General features: G+C 37.9%; 1 protein-coding gene across 1 annotated transcript in view; it reads left to right on the plus strand.

Annotated features, from left to right (window-relative positions):
- Window positions 1-12,951, plus strand: part of LOC134541923 (netrin-1) — a 386,368-nt gene that overhangs the window by 350,235 nt on the left and 23,182 nt on the right. The window contains exon 4 of the mRNA XM_063385674.1: window positions 148-210. Coding sequence (XP_063241744.1) covers window positions 148-210 — 63 coding nt within the window. The remainder of the gene's footprint in view (window positions 1-147; window positions 211-12,951) is intronic.

A 12,951-nucleotide genomic window follows, 5' to 3' on the forward strand; every position in this document is an offset into this window, starting at 1 on the left:
ATCAGAGATATTTTGATCTAATTTTCTTCCGGGCAGCTTCACTGCAGGCTATAACAGCTGATGCAAATGCAAACAAACGCCTCGCCGTATTGGCATGTGACAATCACGAGTGTCGGTGTCGCGGGACGTGTGATGGCGTGCTTGCAGAGGTCCCGCGCTACTCCAGCCAGCTGACGGCGGCCGAGGAGGCGGCAGGCGCGGCGCCCGCAGGTGAGGCTGTCAGCTCGCCCCCGCACTTCACCTCTACTCTTCTTTCTTCAAATATTGGCATTCACGGGGAAAAGGGGGGACAAAAATGTCATTGGCATGTAAATTAATGTGCTGGTCAATACAAATTTCAATTCATGATTTCGTATTAGAAAAACTTCCATATAATTTTATTGCCACGTATAATTTCCCAATCCACCGGTATTTGATCGTAAGCATTTATAATACTGTCCCGAAATCATCAACATTTCTTAAGATAAATTTGAAATAGTCAAAATTAAAGTTACAGGTTGGGTTAACAATGTAGTTTGAAAGAGTTAATTTTTCAAATGTTCAGCGGGGAGGGGGGGGGGGGGGTCTATGAAAGTAAACAGCCCGGGCCCAGAGTCCAGGCCCGCCGCTGCCCGTCGCCATGTTATAACCCTACACAACGTTACTTTCAAATCTGGGCATGCCGATGTATAGACCGTTAGCTGAATAAGTTTTTGTGAAATTTTAAATTTATAGATTTATATTTTAAATTCAGTATTGTACCATTTTTTCTCACAAACTTAATTTTCATTCATTTGAGTGTTTGGACTGATATTGTCCAATGCTGAAACTGAATCTGAAATTGCCTGAGAAGTAAATTCAACGCTATATCGAGTGATGCAAGTGGATTTGTTGTAGCCTCGGTATATCTGCGATTGTCAGCATTTTTATACGGTAAGGTAGTGAAACGTCTGAAAAAATATAACATGAGAAATATCTCCTGAGCGAAGGAGCAAGGTGAGCTCCTCAGAGCTGAGTCAGCTCGCAGGACAGATACTACAGGCTAGGGGCAAGAATTCGAGTCCAGCTGAGAGTTAAAACACCGTAAGCATCATCTGTGTTTAGTGAGTTCAAGTACATGTCTACTGTCAACACACCGGTCACAATAATTCATTGTGGAATCAAACGGGTCCTGAGCGGCCCGGTCAAATAAGGCAATCAATAGCTTCTCTTGCCGCCAATCACAAGGAATAAACCACCGGCGCTGACATACCATATTGCAGTCTAATGGGCGTTCGGATTTTTTTTTTCGCGAAAAATGCATGTCCTTACTGCATGCGTACTCGGTCGTTCATCCCGCTATCGCCATTTTTATAACGTTAATATAACGTTATGATTATAACTATAATACACAGCTATTTTTATTACTAACAAAACGTTATTTTATAACTGTAATACGTTCTTTTTATAACTGTAATATATAGATATTTATATAACCGTAATACGTTACTTTTATAGCTGTAATACGTTATTTTCACATCTGCGTATGCCAATATAAATCCAATAGTTTTTAAAAAAAATTAAGTTAAATTTTATTGACAGTTTGAAGATGTATATTTTTTAAATACTGAAAATGTACCTAATTTTTTCACAATATAAATTTGTTTGAATATATGTTTTAACAGGAATAAACCAATTTTTTTAACCGACTGTGAAGAAGATAACTAGATCGTCCGACAGGAAATCTAACGCTATTTAGAATGGTGCAATGGGATATGTTGTAACCCCAGTATATATTATGCTCTTAATATTGTTTTATATGGCAAGGTAGTGAAAATGTAAAAACATGACATGTGAAATCACTCCTAAACGAAGAGTTTTTCTTTATAACTGTACGATTGATTCCCAGAGTTTGGCAATTAAGAACTGAAACATCTGCCGTGGATATTATGTAGTTGTGAAAATTCCGGGAAAATATTCATAGTTCAAAATTTTTTTTTTATTAATTGCGTATTATTACTCACAGGAATTTTTTTCCCCTTGTGTTTTACACATGTGTAGGGTATACTTATCTCCTATAGTTCCCTTTTCGGTATATTTATTTGAAAAAGAATCGAGAAGTCCTTACCTTAAAAAGTAAACATCTCAGTGTGCCAGGTGAAGCCAAGCCTTAATGGTAAGGTTTTTTTAGCGTAGTAACTATGTCGCTAATTATACAGATTGAGCCAGAATTAAACCTAAAAACCTCATTAAAGACCTTTTAAGTTGGAAATGAGTAACTTTTTATTGCAAATAATAGATAAAGTACACGGAAAAGAACATTGTGCTTCTGGATAAGATTTAGTTGAATAAATTTCTACACTACTGCAAAACCTTCTTTGCTGTCATAAAATGATATTATTTAAATTATTAGGGAAAACCAAAGTCATAAAAATTTATGGATAGTAAAGGTGTTGAATCCAATTAGTTCAACGAAATCATTTTACAAAAGCAACTAGTTTTGCAGTGTGGGTATAACTTTTTTTGTAGTTAAACGTGTTACAGAAGTTAAGTGTTCCATTTCAAATACTTTTAATATCATTTGCAGTAAACTAATTGTTTAGCTCCAACTTACAATGCGTATACTAGCCTTGGAAAGCACTTTATGCCATAAGTTGTGTGAATGTTTTCAACTTATTTTTTCGTGATGAACGTTGTCGGTCGAATTCGGAATCACTGTGTATAGGGGAGGCAACCAATAGCGGAGCAGAGACACCTCACACCTGTAGTCGTTTGTACGGACATCAGGAAAGACAACGCACAGTGTCGTCTCAGTCACAGCAATGACATTTTCTTCCCGAGCGGTAGTCGCCAGAGAAGTAATCTTCATGGTCGGTAGCGGAGAGGGCACGTGGAAGGGTAATCATGGACGCGCGGCGAATAAATTAATACCATCAGTACAGCCATTATTGTAGTTCATGAAAGTTTACTCTAAAGCCACTTTCTGAAGACCATTTTTTCCGTCACAATTCAGGTTCCTCACATGAAACTATATTCTGACCACAGTAGGTAATTATTAACTCCGTGAATTATACTATCGAAATGAGGTACATATTATAGAGCACGCTGTACATTTTTTATGTTGTACTCTTTAACCGATAACCTTTTTTTTTCTTCTATAAGTCAGTTAATTTCTGAGATTACAGTTATTATTTAATTTGAAGTACTGGTTCGCCTAAGAAAATCGATACGAAACGTTAAAAAATAATTCATAATTTTTCACATAGAAAAATTATTACCGTGCGAGAAAAAAAAATTGTGTTCAAGCATTCATAATTTTGACTTGTGAACTTGTGTTGAGTCACGTACGACCTTTGATGAAATATTCAAAATATTTGTGTTGTTTTTTTTCCGTATTGCAAGGGTATATATATATATATATATATATATATATAGAGAGAGAGAGAGAGAGAGAGAGAGAGAGAGAGAGAGAGAGAGAGAAGGGGAGGACAGTGTTTGGCAGTATCGCCAGCAGTGTCTGGTAAGAAAGTGGCGCTTGGGATTCTGAAAATAACAATGCGTCATCGATCCCGATGTGAGGACCGGAGAGAATATAAAAAGGAGGGGAAAGTTGAGGCAAAACGAAGTACGTTAAAGTAATTGGGGTTGACGCCACATGCCCCCAGGGATGGAAACTTTCAAATAGAGAGGAAGTTTTTTTTAATAAGATAAGGGACGAACTTTGATTCAAAGTGAAGTTATTTTTATGTAATAACGAAAAAATAAATTGATTTTGAAATCTTCCACCTCCACCGAAGAAGTTGTAGATTTTAAAAGTAACTATAGCCATAAGATTTTTTTTCCCTAGATGTAAAGCGTTTTATTTACCAAGGTTTCAGGTTCTTATAAAAAATAACGTCAAAATTGTACATTTTTGTTGAGCATAGAAAATTTTCACAAAACTGGTATGAGACAAATCCCAAAATTAAAAGAAATTTATAAAAAAGTTTCACAATCTTCAACGACTTTACACAAATACGAGTGAACAATTTATAAATATTAAAATTTGTATATTTGAGTAATTAGTTCGTTATTACGTTGAGTTATAAGTTATGTGGCATTTTTATTTGTAAGTTATGTTTCGTGTGAACTGCTTAGAGCAGTATCTACTTGCTTGGGTGATACAGATATATGTTAGTACTAGCTGCAGTACCCAGCGTTGCCTGGACTGAACACAGGGTGAAGGGGAACTGTTTAGAGATCAGATGTAGTTAGTAATTGTCTTCTTAATTTGAATGTCAAGTGTACAAAATAATTTATATCACTTTCAGATCCCGACAGACGTTTTTCTGCCAGTTTATAGTTATTTACCTGGTCTGTAAGTAATCTAGACTCTATAAAGCAATATAGAAAAAAAAACTGAAAAATAAGGGATTACTAATATTGAAAAGATTCCATTATCTAGCTAATGCTCGGCATGCATTGCAATGCCTCATTCAGTTTTGTTTTGTAATATGTTTGAAGTAGTTACACATATACAAATAATCTATCCATGTCTCTAAATATATATTTATCTCTGTCTACATCTATAGTCCTATACATCTATGTATCTCTCTATCTGTATTTATCTCTTTATATCTACATATATACCTCACACTAACTCTATGTATTCTATATGAGGGTACTGATTGCTTCGTTGTTAATATCACACGGGTGTTTTTTACTTGTATGGGAAAATTAAGAATGATAAGGCATCTAGTGCGTGGCAACAATGTTAATAGGCAATAGTAAATAAACTTCTAGTGCCTGCGGCATTGTCAACACACACTTCGTACGTGTACTGCATGTTGTATCTAACCCCCTCCAACGAATTTGATTCTAAATTGGACTTTTAGTAAGGATCCCTAATTTCATTGATAATATAATATAGCCTATAGCCTTCCTCGATAAATGTACTATCCAACACTGAAAGAATTTTTCAAATCGGACAAGTGGTTCCTGAGATTAGCGCGTTCAAACAAACAACCAAACAAACAAACTCTTCAGCTTTATATTATTAGTATAGATTTATCGCATTGATGGGCTGGTAAATCGTCCTAGATAAAAATTTTTGTTTTATTGAATTACTTTTGTACATTTAATTAATAGAAAAATAAAATAACATATTTGTTAGTAATACGAATAACAAGGTGTGAAAATTTTGGCAATGAAATAAGATAAAACTGAAATATAAATTACCGATAATTTAGTTGCACCGATTGGGCGAACATAAAATAAAATATATCGTGTATACTGCTAATGATAAATGTTATGAGCGTTCGTGGTTATATATGTGTATATATATACACACACACACACATATATATATATGATTGCTGAGCAACTCCATCAAATACATATATCTATACACCCAATTATTAGCACCAAATTAATACTGCCAATAGTGTATAAACATGATTGCATAAGCTGCTAAAACGAATTTATTAGGTCAAACACACGTTTACATAAATCAAACGCTTTAAACAATCTTTATTCAGATGTGATTACGTGCGCGAGTTATTTATTCTTAGACTGGCCAGGAAACCAATAATATTAAACTGTCTGGTAGTAATACTATACTGTGATCGGACTAGAGCTCAAGGAAGTAAATATACTAAATATTCTATATACTAAATTTACCATATACTATATAAATACTATATATAAATATACTTAAATATATTCCATGTTTAAAATACAATATATATACATAGTTAGACTAAAACAATTCAGATCTGTTAATAACTTTGTACATTAAGATTATTTATCTAATGACGGTGATATGATAATGTGATGGGCCCAGAGGTTAAAACCCAGCCACGCTATGAGGACATGAACATAGACTAGGACGTTGTAGGCGAAATGATACCATAATGGTTCCCCGTTGCCTTCTTCAGTATCGTGGTGAAGGGGTAATACAACACTCAGAACATGTGATGTGAAAGCTAATCAACTGTATTCTAATGCAATATTAAGTAATGTACTCCAGTAATATAATCAAGTAATATAAATCAATATAGTGCAGCAATAAGACCTAAAGTGCACATCCGTTTAATGGTAGAAAACCAGAGACAATTATTGTATTAACTATAAAAAAATGTATGTTTTATTTTTTACTTTTCCCAACGAAATATCACAGTCGTTATGTTGTATAAATTTAAGGTGATTAACTCAGTTAATGAATGTACTTATCTCTTAACACCATTGAAAGAGAAAAAATGTCTGGAGCAATGTATGTCTTAATGTACGGGTTGTTAATTGTACAACTGTATGTATTATGCAAATTATCGGCAGTAAAAAAAAAGCTTATAACACAAACACCCAGTCCTCAAGGGGTTCGTCTAGTCAGGGGTTTGTGTGTGTTAATGAGGCGGGATGATAGGTGCGACGCTCGCTGGTGCTTCCAGCGCGATAACGCCTCTAAGCGCTAGACTCTGAAATGGCGCGCAGTTTTCTCGTCGTGCATAGACCAACTAAGATATCTGAGCGGTAACCATAACATTAGATGGCGGAGACATGAAGATAAGGGTAAAATGCAATTCCCTTGAGTGTTTTCAAGTATCTGTACCGGGTGTTTAATGCCTAAAATTTATTCTGAAAGCACGCGTTATCCTTATTTTCCACTATTCAAAAAATACATTTTAAAACGAAATATGGAAACAAAACTACTCATACGCCCTCGGCGTTTTCTTAAATTCTTTTCGTAAACATGTTTCGTAAATATGTCGAGCAGTTTTCAAATTCGTGGTTTTTTTTTCTGGAGCTCTAACACCGTATGTGCGCCCAGGTATGCGGTACCTTAAACCCAGGAAGGAAGTTTCCCACGACTGACAAATCCTCGACCAGGCCGGGAATCGAACCCATTACCTCCATCCCTCCATCCAGAAGCTCTGACCACTGCCCCAGCAGGCCGGACTAAGTTCAACAAGAACGTGATTTTTTTTCCCTACCCAAATAAAACTAAGGGCGGTATTCCAGGACGCTCGGGTAAGGTAGCGAATAAGCACTGCCTTGTTGGGATACAAACTTAACCTAACTTGCCGTATTCCAGAACGTGTCAAGACCGAATCCCAGAAAGGGAACAAATCGACAACCTTTTAATAAACGGTGCCCTGCGCAAGGCTAGAAACTGGTTTCAACCCATTCTGGCGGACGTTTCACAACCATCGATACAATTGTTACGGAAAAAATACTAGATATACGTAGCAGTAGGCCTACCATCGCACAAAATTAAAAACCGCAATTCAATTTTGCTCAAGTACTTTTTAAGTTTCGATTATTTCTTGTTATGGCCATTAAAGTGAACAAAATTTATTTCAGGATAGTTAAGTTATCATAAAGTTTCATTTGCCACACCAACATGCTTGGTACGTCCTCCTATGATCACAAACATTAAGTACTGTATGGGAGTTAATGGTGCCAGACGCATGTCCGCCATCTGAACGAAACCAACAACAAAGTGAGCTCTGCGCATACGCGGAATTTGGGCAACAGATAGGACACCAAAATCCGTTCCCTAAAAATAAGGGACTAGCCGTGTCCTATAGTGCACTAGGAACACGGTTAGGATACAGGTTTAGCATATTCAACCCTCAACCCTTATTTTCGTGTCTTGGAATACCGGCCTAAGGGTATTCGTAGGAGTGGTCCAGGTTAGGGAGGGTCCTAGGTGCGTCTCAGGCCGACGCCATTCTGGAGATTAGCCATGCATCGTGTGCTCTGTGCAGAGATTGGCCAGCCGTGGCAGCGATTGATACCACGACTGACTCCCCTATCTGAAGTTGGGCCCAGGTGAAACCAGCATAACACGGGGAGAACACTGAGGTGGAATGGGCGTGCAGTCAATAGTGAGGGGGAATACAGGGTACATATAATGGTATGGATGGTCGCGTGCTTGGTCAGATGAACTCCCGAGGGACGACCTGGCGCTCGCAATCGCACGGGAGTGCTATGCAAATGGTCGCCGCCGCCCCTTGCTTAGTTCCGTTATCCACTGACGCGGCGCGGCTGCTGTAATCTCCCGCCGAACTACGGAACACCGCGAGGGGCAGAGAAGGACTGAAGACGAGATTGGTGAAAGGGAACGGGGTGATGAAGGGCGAGAGGGGAAGGGATCAGCCGCAGGGGTTGGCGACACCGCAAGATGGCGAGGACGTGAAAAAAAAAGTTTTTCCTCTCGCCAATTAAACCGTTATGTCCCCGGAAGGTAATTGCTTCATTAAAATTCACCCGCGGTCCATTAAGAAAATGGAAACGGCAATCTCAAAAAAGTGACGAGCGCAGAGCCGGGAATTCTTCCGACCTCGGGATATTCCCGTGACTCCCACCGACCTAGACCCGACCAGTCCAGCCCCTTCTGAACCTCCCTCCTCCTAGACCTCCGCCACCCTTACCTCGGGCACGGCTCTCTCTTCTCGCGCCGTTTGACCGTCAGACTATGTCCTAGTTATTGTACATAGTCTGCCTGCTCCAGTCTGCTCATTCCATCTGCACAGCACACATGGCTGGACTACGTAAATAGGTCATGTGGAAATAGTTTCATTTTTACTGTCGGAACTGTTTCTATCATCGTGGTATTATTACTAGGGAGTACTAGAGACTACATTTTATGGTGAATTGCAAAAAGCTAGTCAATACATGTATATATAACACCGAAATAGTACCGAAATACAACTAAAGTCATGGATCTTTAAACAAATCACACAAAAAAAATCTTTTAATGTACCTACCACATGCAATGAATGTCTTTTATTTAGCGTGAACAAATTTAGTATGAAAATGTACATAACCAAATGGATAGGAAATTTTTTTATTTTAATTTGATCGATCTCGCATTTATTATCAAGTCAATTTTGCATTGCTGAAGTCGGTACATTTTTCAAACACCCAGATGCTTGCAGAATAATTTTTACTGTTTTCTGTTCTTGACATACATATTACAAATTGTTTTATTGTAAAAATGTGTGTATTACAGTGAAAATTATACAATGCTAGCTACAATACCCGGCGTTGCCCGGGCTGAACACAGGGTGTAGTTAGTAATTGTCTTCTTAATTTGACTGTCAAGTGTGAAAATTAATTTATATCACTTTCAGATCCCGACAGACGTTCTACCAGTTTATATTTATTTACCTGGTCTGTATGTAATTTAGACTTTATAAAGCAATATAGAAAAAAGCTGAAAAATAAGAGATTACTAATATTGAAAAGATTCCATTATCTAGCTAATGCTCAGCCTGCATTGCAATGCCTCATTCAGTTTTGTTTTGTAATATGTTTGAAGTAGTTCCACATATAGTATAAATCATCTATCCATCTCTCTATATATATTTATTTCTATCTACATCTATTTACATCTATGTATCTCTCTATCTCTATTTATCTCTTTATATCTACATATATACTTCCCACTATCTCTATATCTTCTATATATAAGTCTCTATATAGCTCTATACATATATAGGTATATCTCTTTATCTAACCCATTTCATTCTCTATACCTCGCTCTATCTCAACTTATCTCTCCGTCTCTATTTCACTATATATATATATCACTCTATCTCTGTCTCTCTTTTATATTTAAATAAATTGTGTCATGCGTGCGCACTTGTACAACAAAAACAGACGAAGTGCCGCTATATAAAATGAAATAAACACATTTTTGACACGATTCGTGATCCAAGTATTGAAAAATAGTTATACCGTCTCAGTAACCTTCATGGGCATGCGCATAACAAATCACCAAAATTTCATCGCAATCGGATGAATGGTATAGGAACGCATACGGCACAAACAAACGAAAATTATAGACATGACAAACGCACCAAACGATGGTGCGTTTAAAATTCAAGGCAACTCTATCTATTGACGAAGTTAAGAACAAAACTGTTATTAGCGCCTAAGCGGACTGGTCTCACCAAGGAGAAAAATATTAATTTGCCAGACCTTACTATGTGTATGATCGTGTGTCAGACATAGAGAAAAGACATTCACTCACTATTTGTATGTCTATGAACTATGTTTTTTTTCTGTTATAAAATGAAATGATCACTTTTTCACTTTCTTAGGTATGGAATTTCATATTAATATGGTGTATATGTGTTAATACAGGTTATAAGCTAGCTGTAGGCCAAATTTCATTCAAATCCATTCAGTAGTTTTTACGTGAAAGAGTAACAAACATCCATCCATACTTACAAACTTTCGCGTTTATAATATAAGAAGAATTAATAAATAAGTATTAAAAACATTTAAGTGTCATATCTGTTGTATAAAACGGTATTATTGTGAATAAACACATTCTATGGGCAATAAAAAACTTTGGCATAAAAATGAAAGCATGAAATCTGGTGTGTAATGATTGCGGAATGACATAATAGCCAAAGACATTACAGCCGCCCACCCCCTCCAGGGCCGCTACGCCCCGGGACTCTGCGGTCCGAGGGAGATAACACTTGCTGGGCCCCGGGGGCGCGGCAGATAGCGGCCGCCCTAACAGCCGCGCGCGACAAGGCCCCAACTGCCCGCGGTCGTCCGCCGCGCGTGCCCTTCGCATCTGCACGCCAAACATCTGTGCTTGTTGTTGTTGTAATGAAGTATAAGGCGCCCGCCCAGTCGCTGCTGCTCCTAGCGCGGTGTCACAACTGGCGCGCAGTCTTCTCGTCGTGTACAGGGCAAAGGTGTGATGCAAGTCCCTCGAGTGCGTGTTTCATGCCTAAACGTTATTGCTGGCCATTTTCACCCTCCTAAAAATAGACTTTTAAAAGGATATCCAGAAACAGAACTACCCAGCGCATTCGTAAAAGCTTTTCGTAAACAGACCCAACTCGGATATCTTGAGCAGCTTTCATATCGTGTGTTTTTTTTTGGAGCTCTGCGCCTAGGTAGGTGGAAATTTTAACCCTAATTCCTATCAGATGTGTTGTTAACAATACTCACTTCATGATAACATTTTAACGTATCCACCCGTGTGATTTTCATTCCCGCACTAATACAAAAACTTTTATCTTTAGACGTTATACAGCTTTGGTTTGTGTTCCTCGCCAATTGTTAACCAGAGTTACATCTTCAGAACATACACACACTCCATAAACTAATTCATCCATGGCAACACCTTCTCATCCAAGAAGACGGATTAATTATTTTTTCCTTTGTTGTGGTCGTATACCTGACAGCTAAATGTTCCGGCGCAACATATCAAATTAGTCAGGTAACTTTTTTAACCACACCACAACCACAAAAATAACTCGAAATAGTTTATAACGAAAAAATTAAAAATATGTATCTTTGCAGTACAAAGAGTAATTTACGTGTTCTTCCTTAAAACACGTTTTTGTTTTCTTTAAGACTCAATTTGATGCGAGTTTCGGTGGGAAATTGGCCGAACTGCCCCAGGCTCACGAATTCCCCACGCGCAGTGCTAGCTTTCACACGGGAAGCAAAAGTAATGGCTTGAATTAGAATGTAATATGGCGCCAGGTGGTTTATCAAGCCTGATGATGCCTGCTACAATACAGAGCGAAACGTCGCGTCGGTACAATCGGCAATGACGGGCTCAGGGTGAACGGAGAGTTCTGGGTCGTAAGGGATACCTTGTAGTTAAATGGGAACACCAAATAAAATTGCCATCTAAAAGTATATTTTCAAGCATTTTTGACGCATTAAGAATTTTTTTTAAAAATTGTACACGAAACAGTAGCACAAAAAAATTGTGAGCGAGACTTTCAGTACTCGCCAATGATGTGTAAACATCTAACCTCGGTAACGAGCAAACTCACGTGTTCTCATTTTGCAAATAAAGTCATAATACGTGACTCGGACACTAAATTTGATTTACAGTTCCTCAAAATAATGCCGGGCGCGATAAGTATATGCAAAGTGTGTTTCCAACTACTTTTCTTGACGCGAATCACGCGTAGTTTCCGCACCCGCCGCTAGAATTCGCTGCCAGAGCAGCTTTGTTGACTAATGTGACATTTGATTAGCAGACCAAATTTTGAACTATGTACTTAATGAAACGACTCCAAAAAAAAGCGAAAAAAAAGAAAAGTTGACAAAAATACTAAATTCTTGCTTCGGACCTGACTTTCAACAAGGCATCTTATTAAAATACTGCCCATCTTAATTTAACCGTTAATACGTTTCCCTTTGTCTGTTTGAACTTTGGTTTGCGCTATGCGTCACAGATGGCAGCATTGTAGTTACACATGTCCGTTACTCTTACCAAATGCCATATACCGAGAGCTAAGATGTTTACACATCAAATAAATGTATAATTACATTTATTTTGTAAAAAAAATCTAACTTGTAATTCAGTTGCGGTCTTGAGTTGAATACTTTAAGGTGTCAGTTGGGGCGGGGGGCGGGGGGAGGGGACTCGTGTGGATTCAGTGCCGAAAGGGGGTTTCGCGAAAGTGAGTTCGCGGTGAAGGTTACGAATTTATGAAAATGTTGGCGATTCCCATGTGTGCGTTAAGCACATACTAGGCTGCGCGATTGCCTGCCAGACACGCACTATGTGTGGGGAGCGTGCGAACCTAACGCACCAATTGGCGCCTTTACTGTCAACGGACTTTACAAGTAAGTGACTTCGTTTCTATAATCTGGCTCCCGCTGAAGAATTAATATTCCTTACGTCTATGTGTAAATTACAACTGGACGATCGCTAATACAGGATTTAAACCGTTACTGGTAGCTACCAAGAAATTATGGTGATTTTTGTGAAGATGTCCTTTGTAGAATGACAAGTTCTGCAAGTACTGCATTCATAGACCTTTTAACTTTAATACGTGATATCACGTTTGAACGCGGTATTAAAATATTGGAAAGTTTAAATGAACATTGAGCACACAAGTGTCAAATGAACTGCAACTTTGCGAAGAAACTGAAATCTCGGGCTACAGCACTTTATTCATATTTAAATACTTTTTTTGTATTTACGTAGTCGAATATTTCATTTACATTTTAATTAGCTTT

The sequence above is a fragment of the Bacillus rossius genome, chromosome 1, assembly GCF_032445375.1.
Source record: "Bacillus rossius redtenbacheri isolate Brsri chromosome 1, Brsri_v3, whole genome shotgun sequence".
In the NCBI taxonomy this organism is placed as follows: domain Eukaryota; kingdom Metazoa; phylum Arthropoda; class Insecta; order Phasmatodea; family Bacillidae; genus Bacillus; species Bacillus rossius.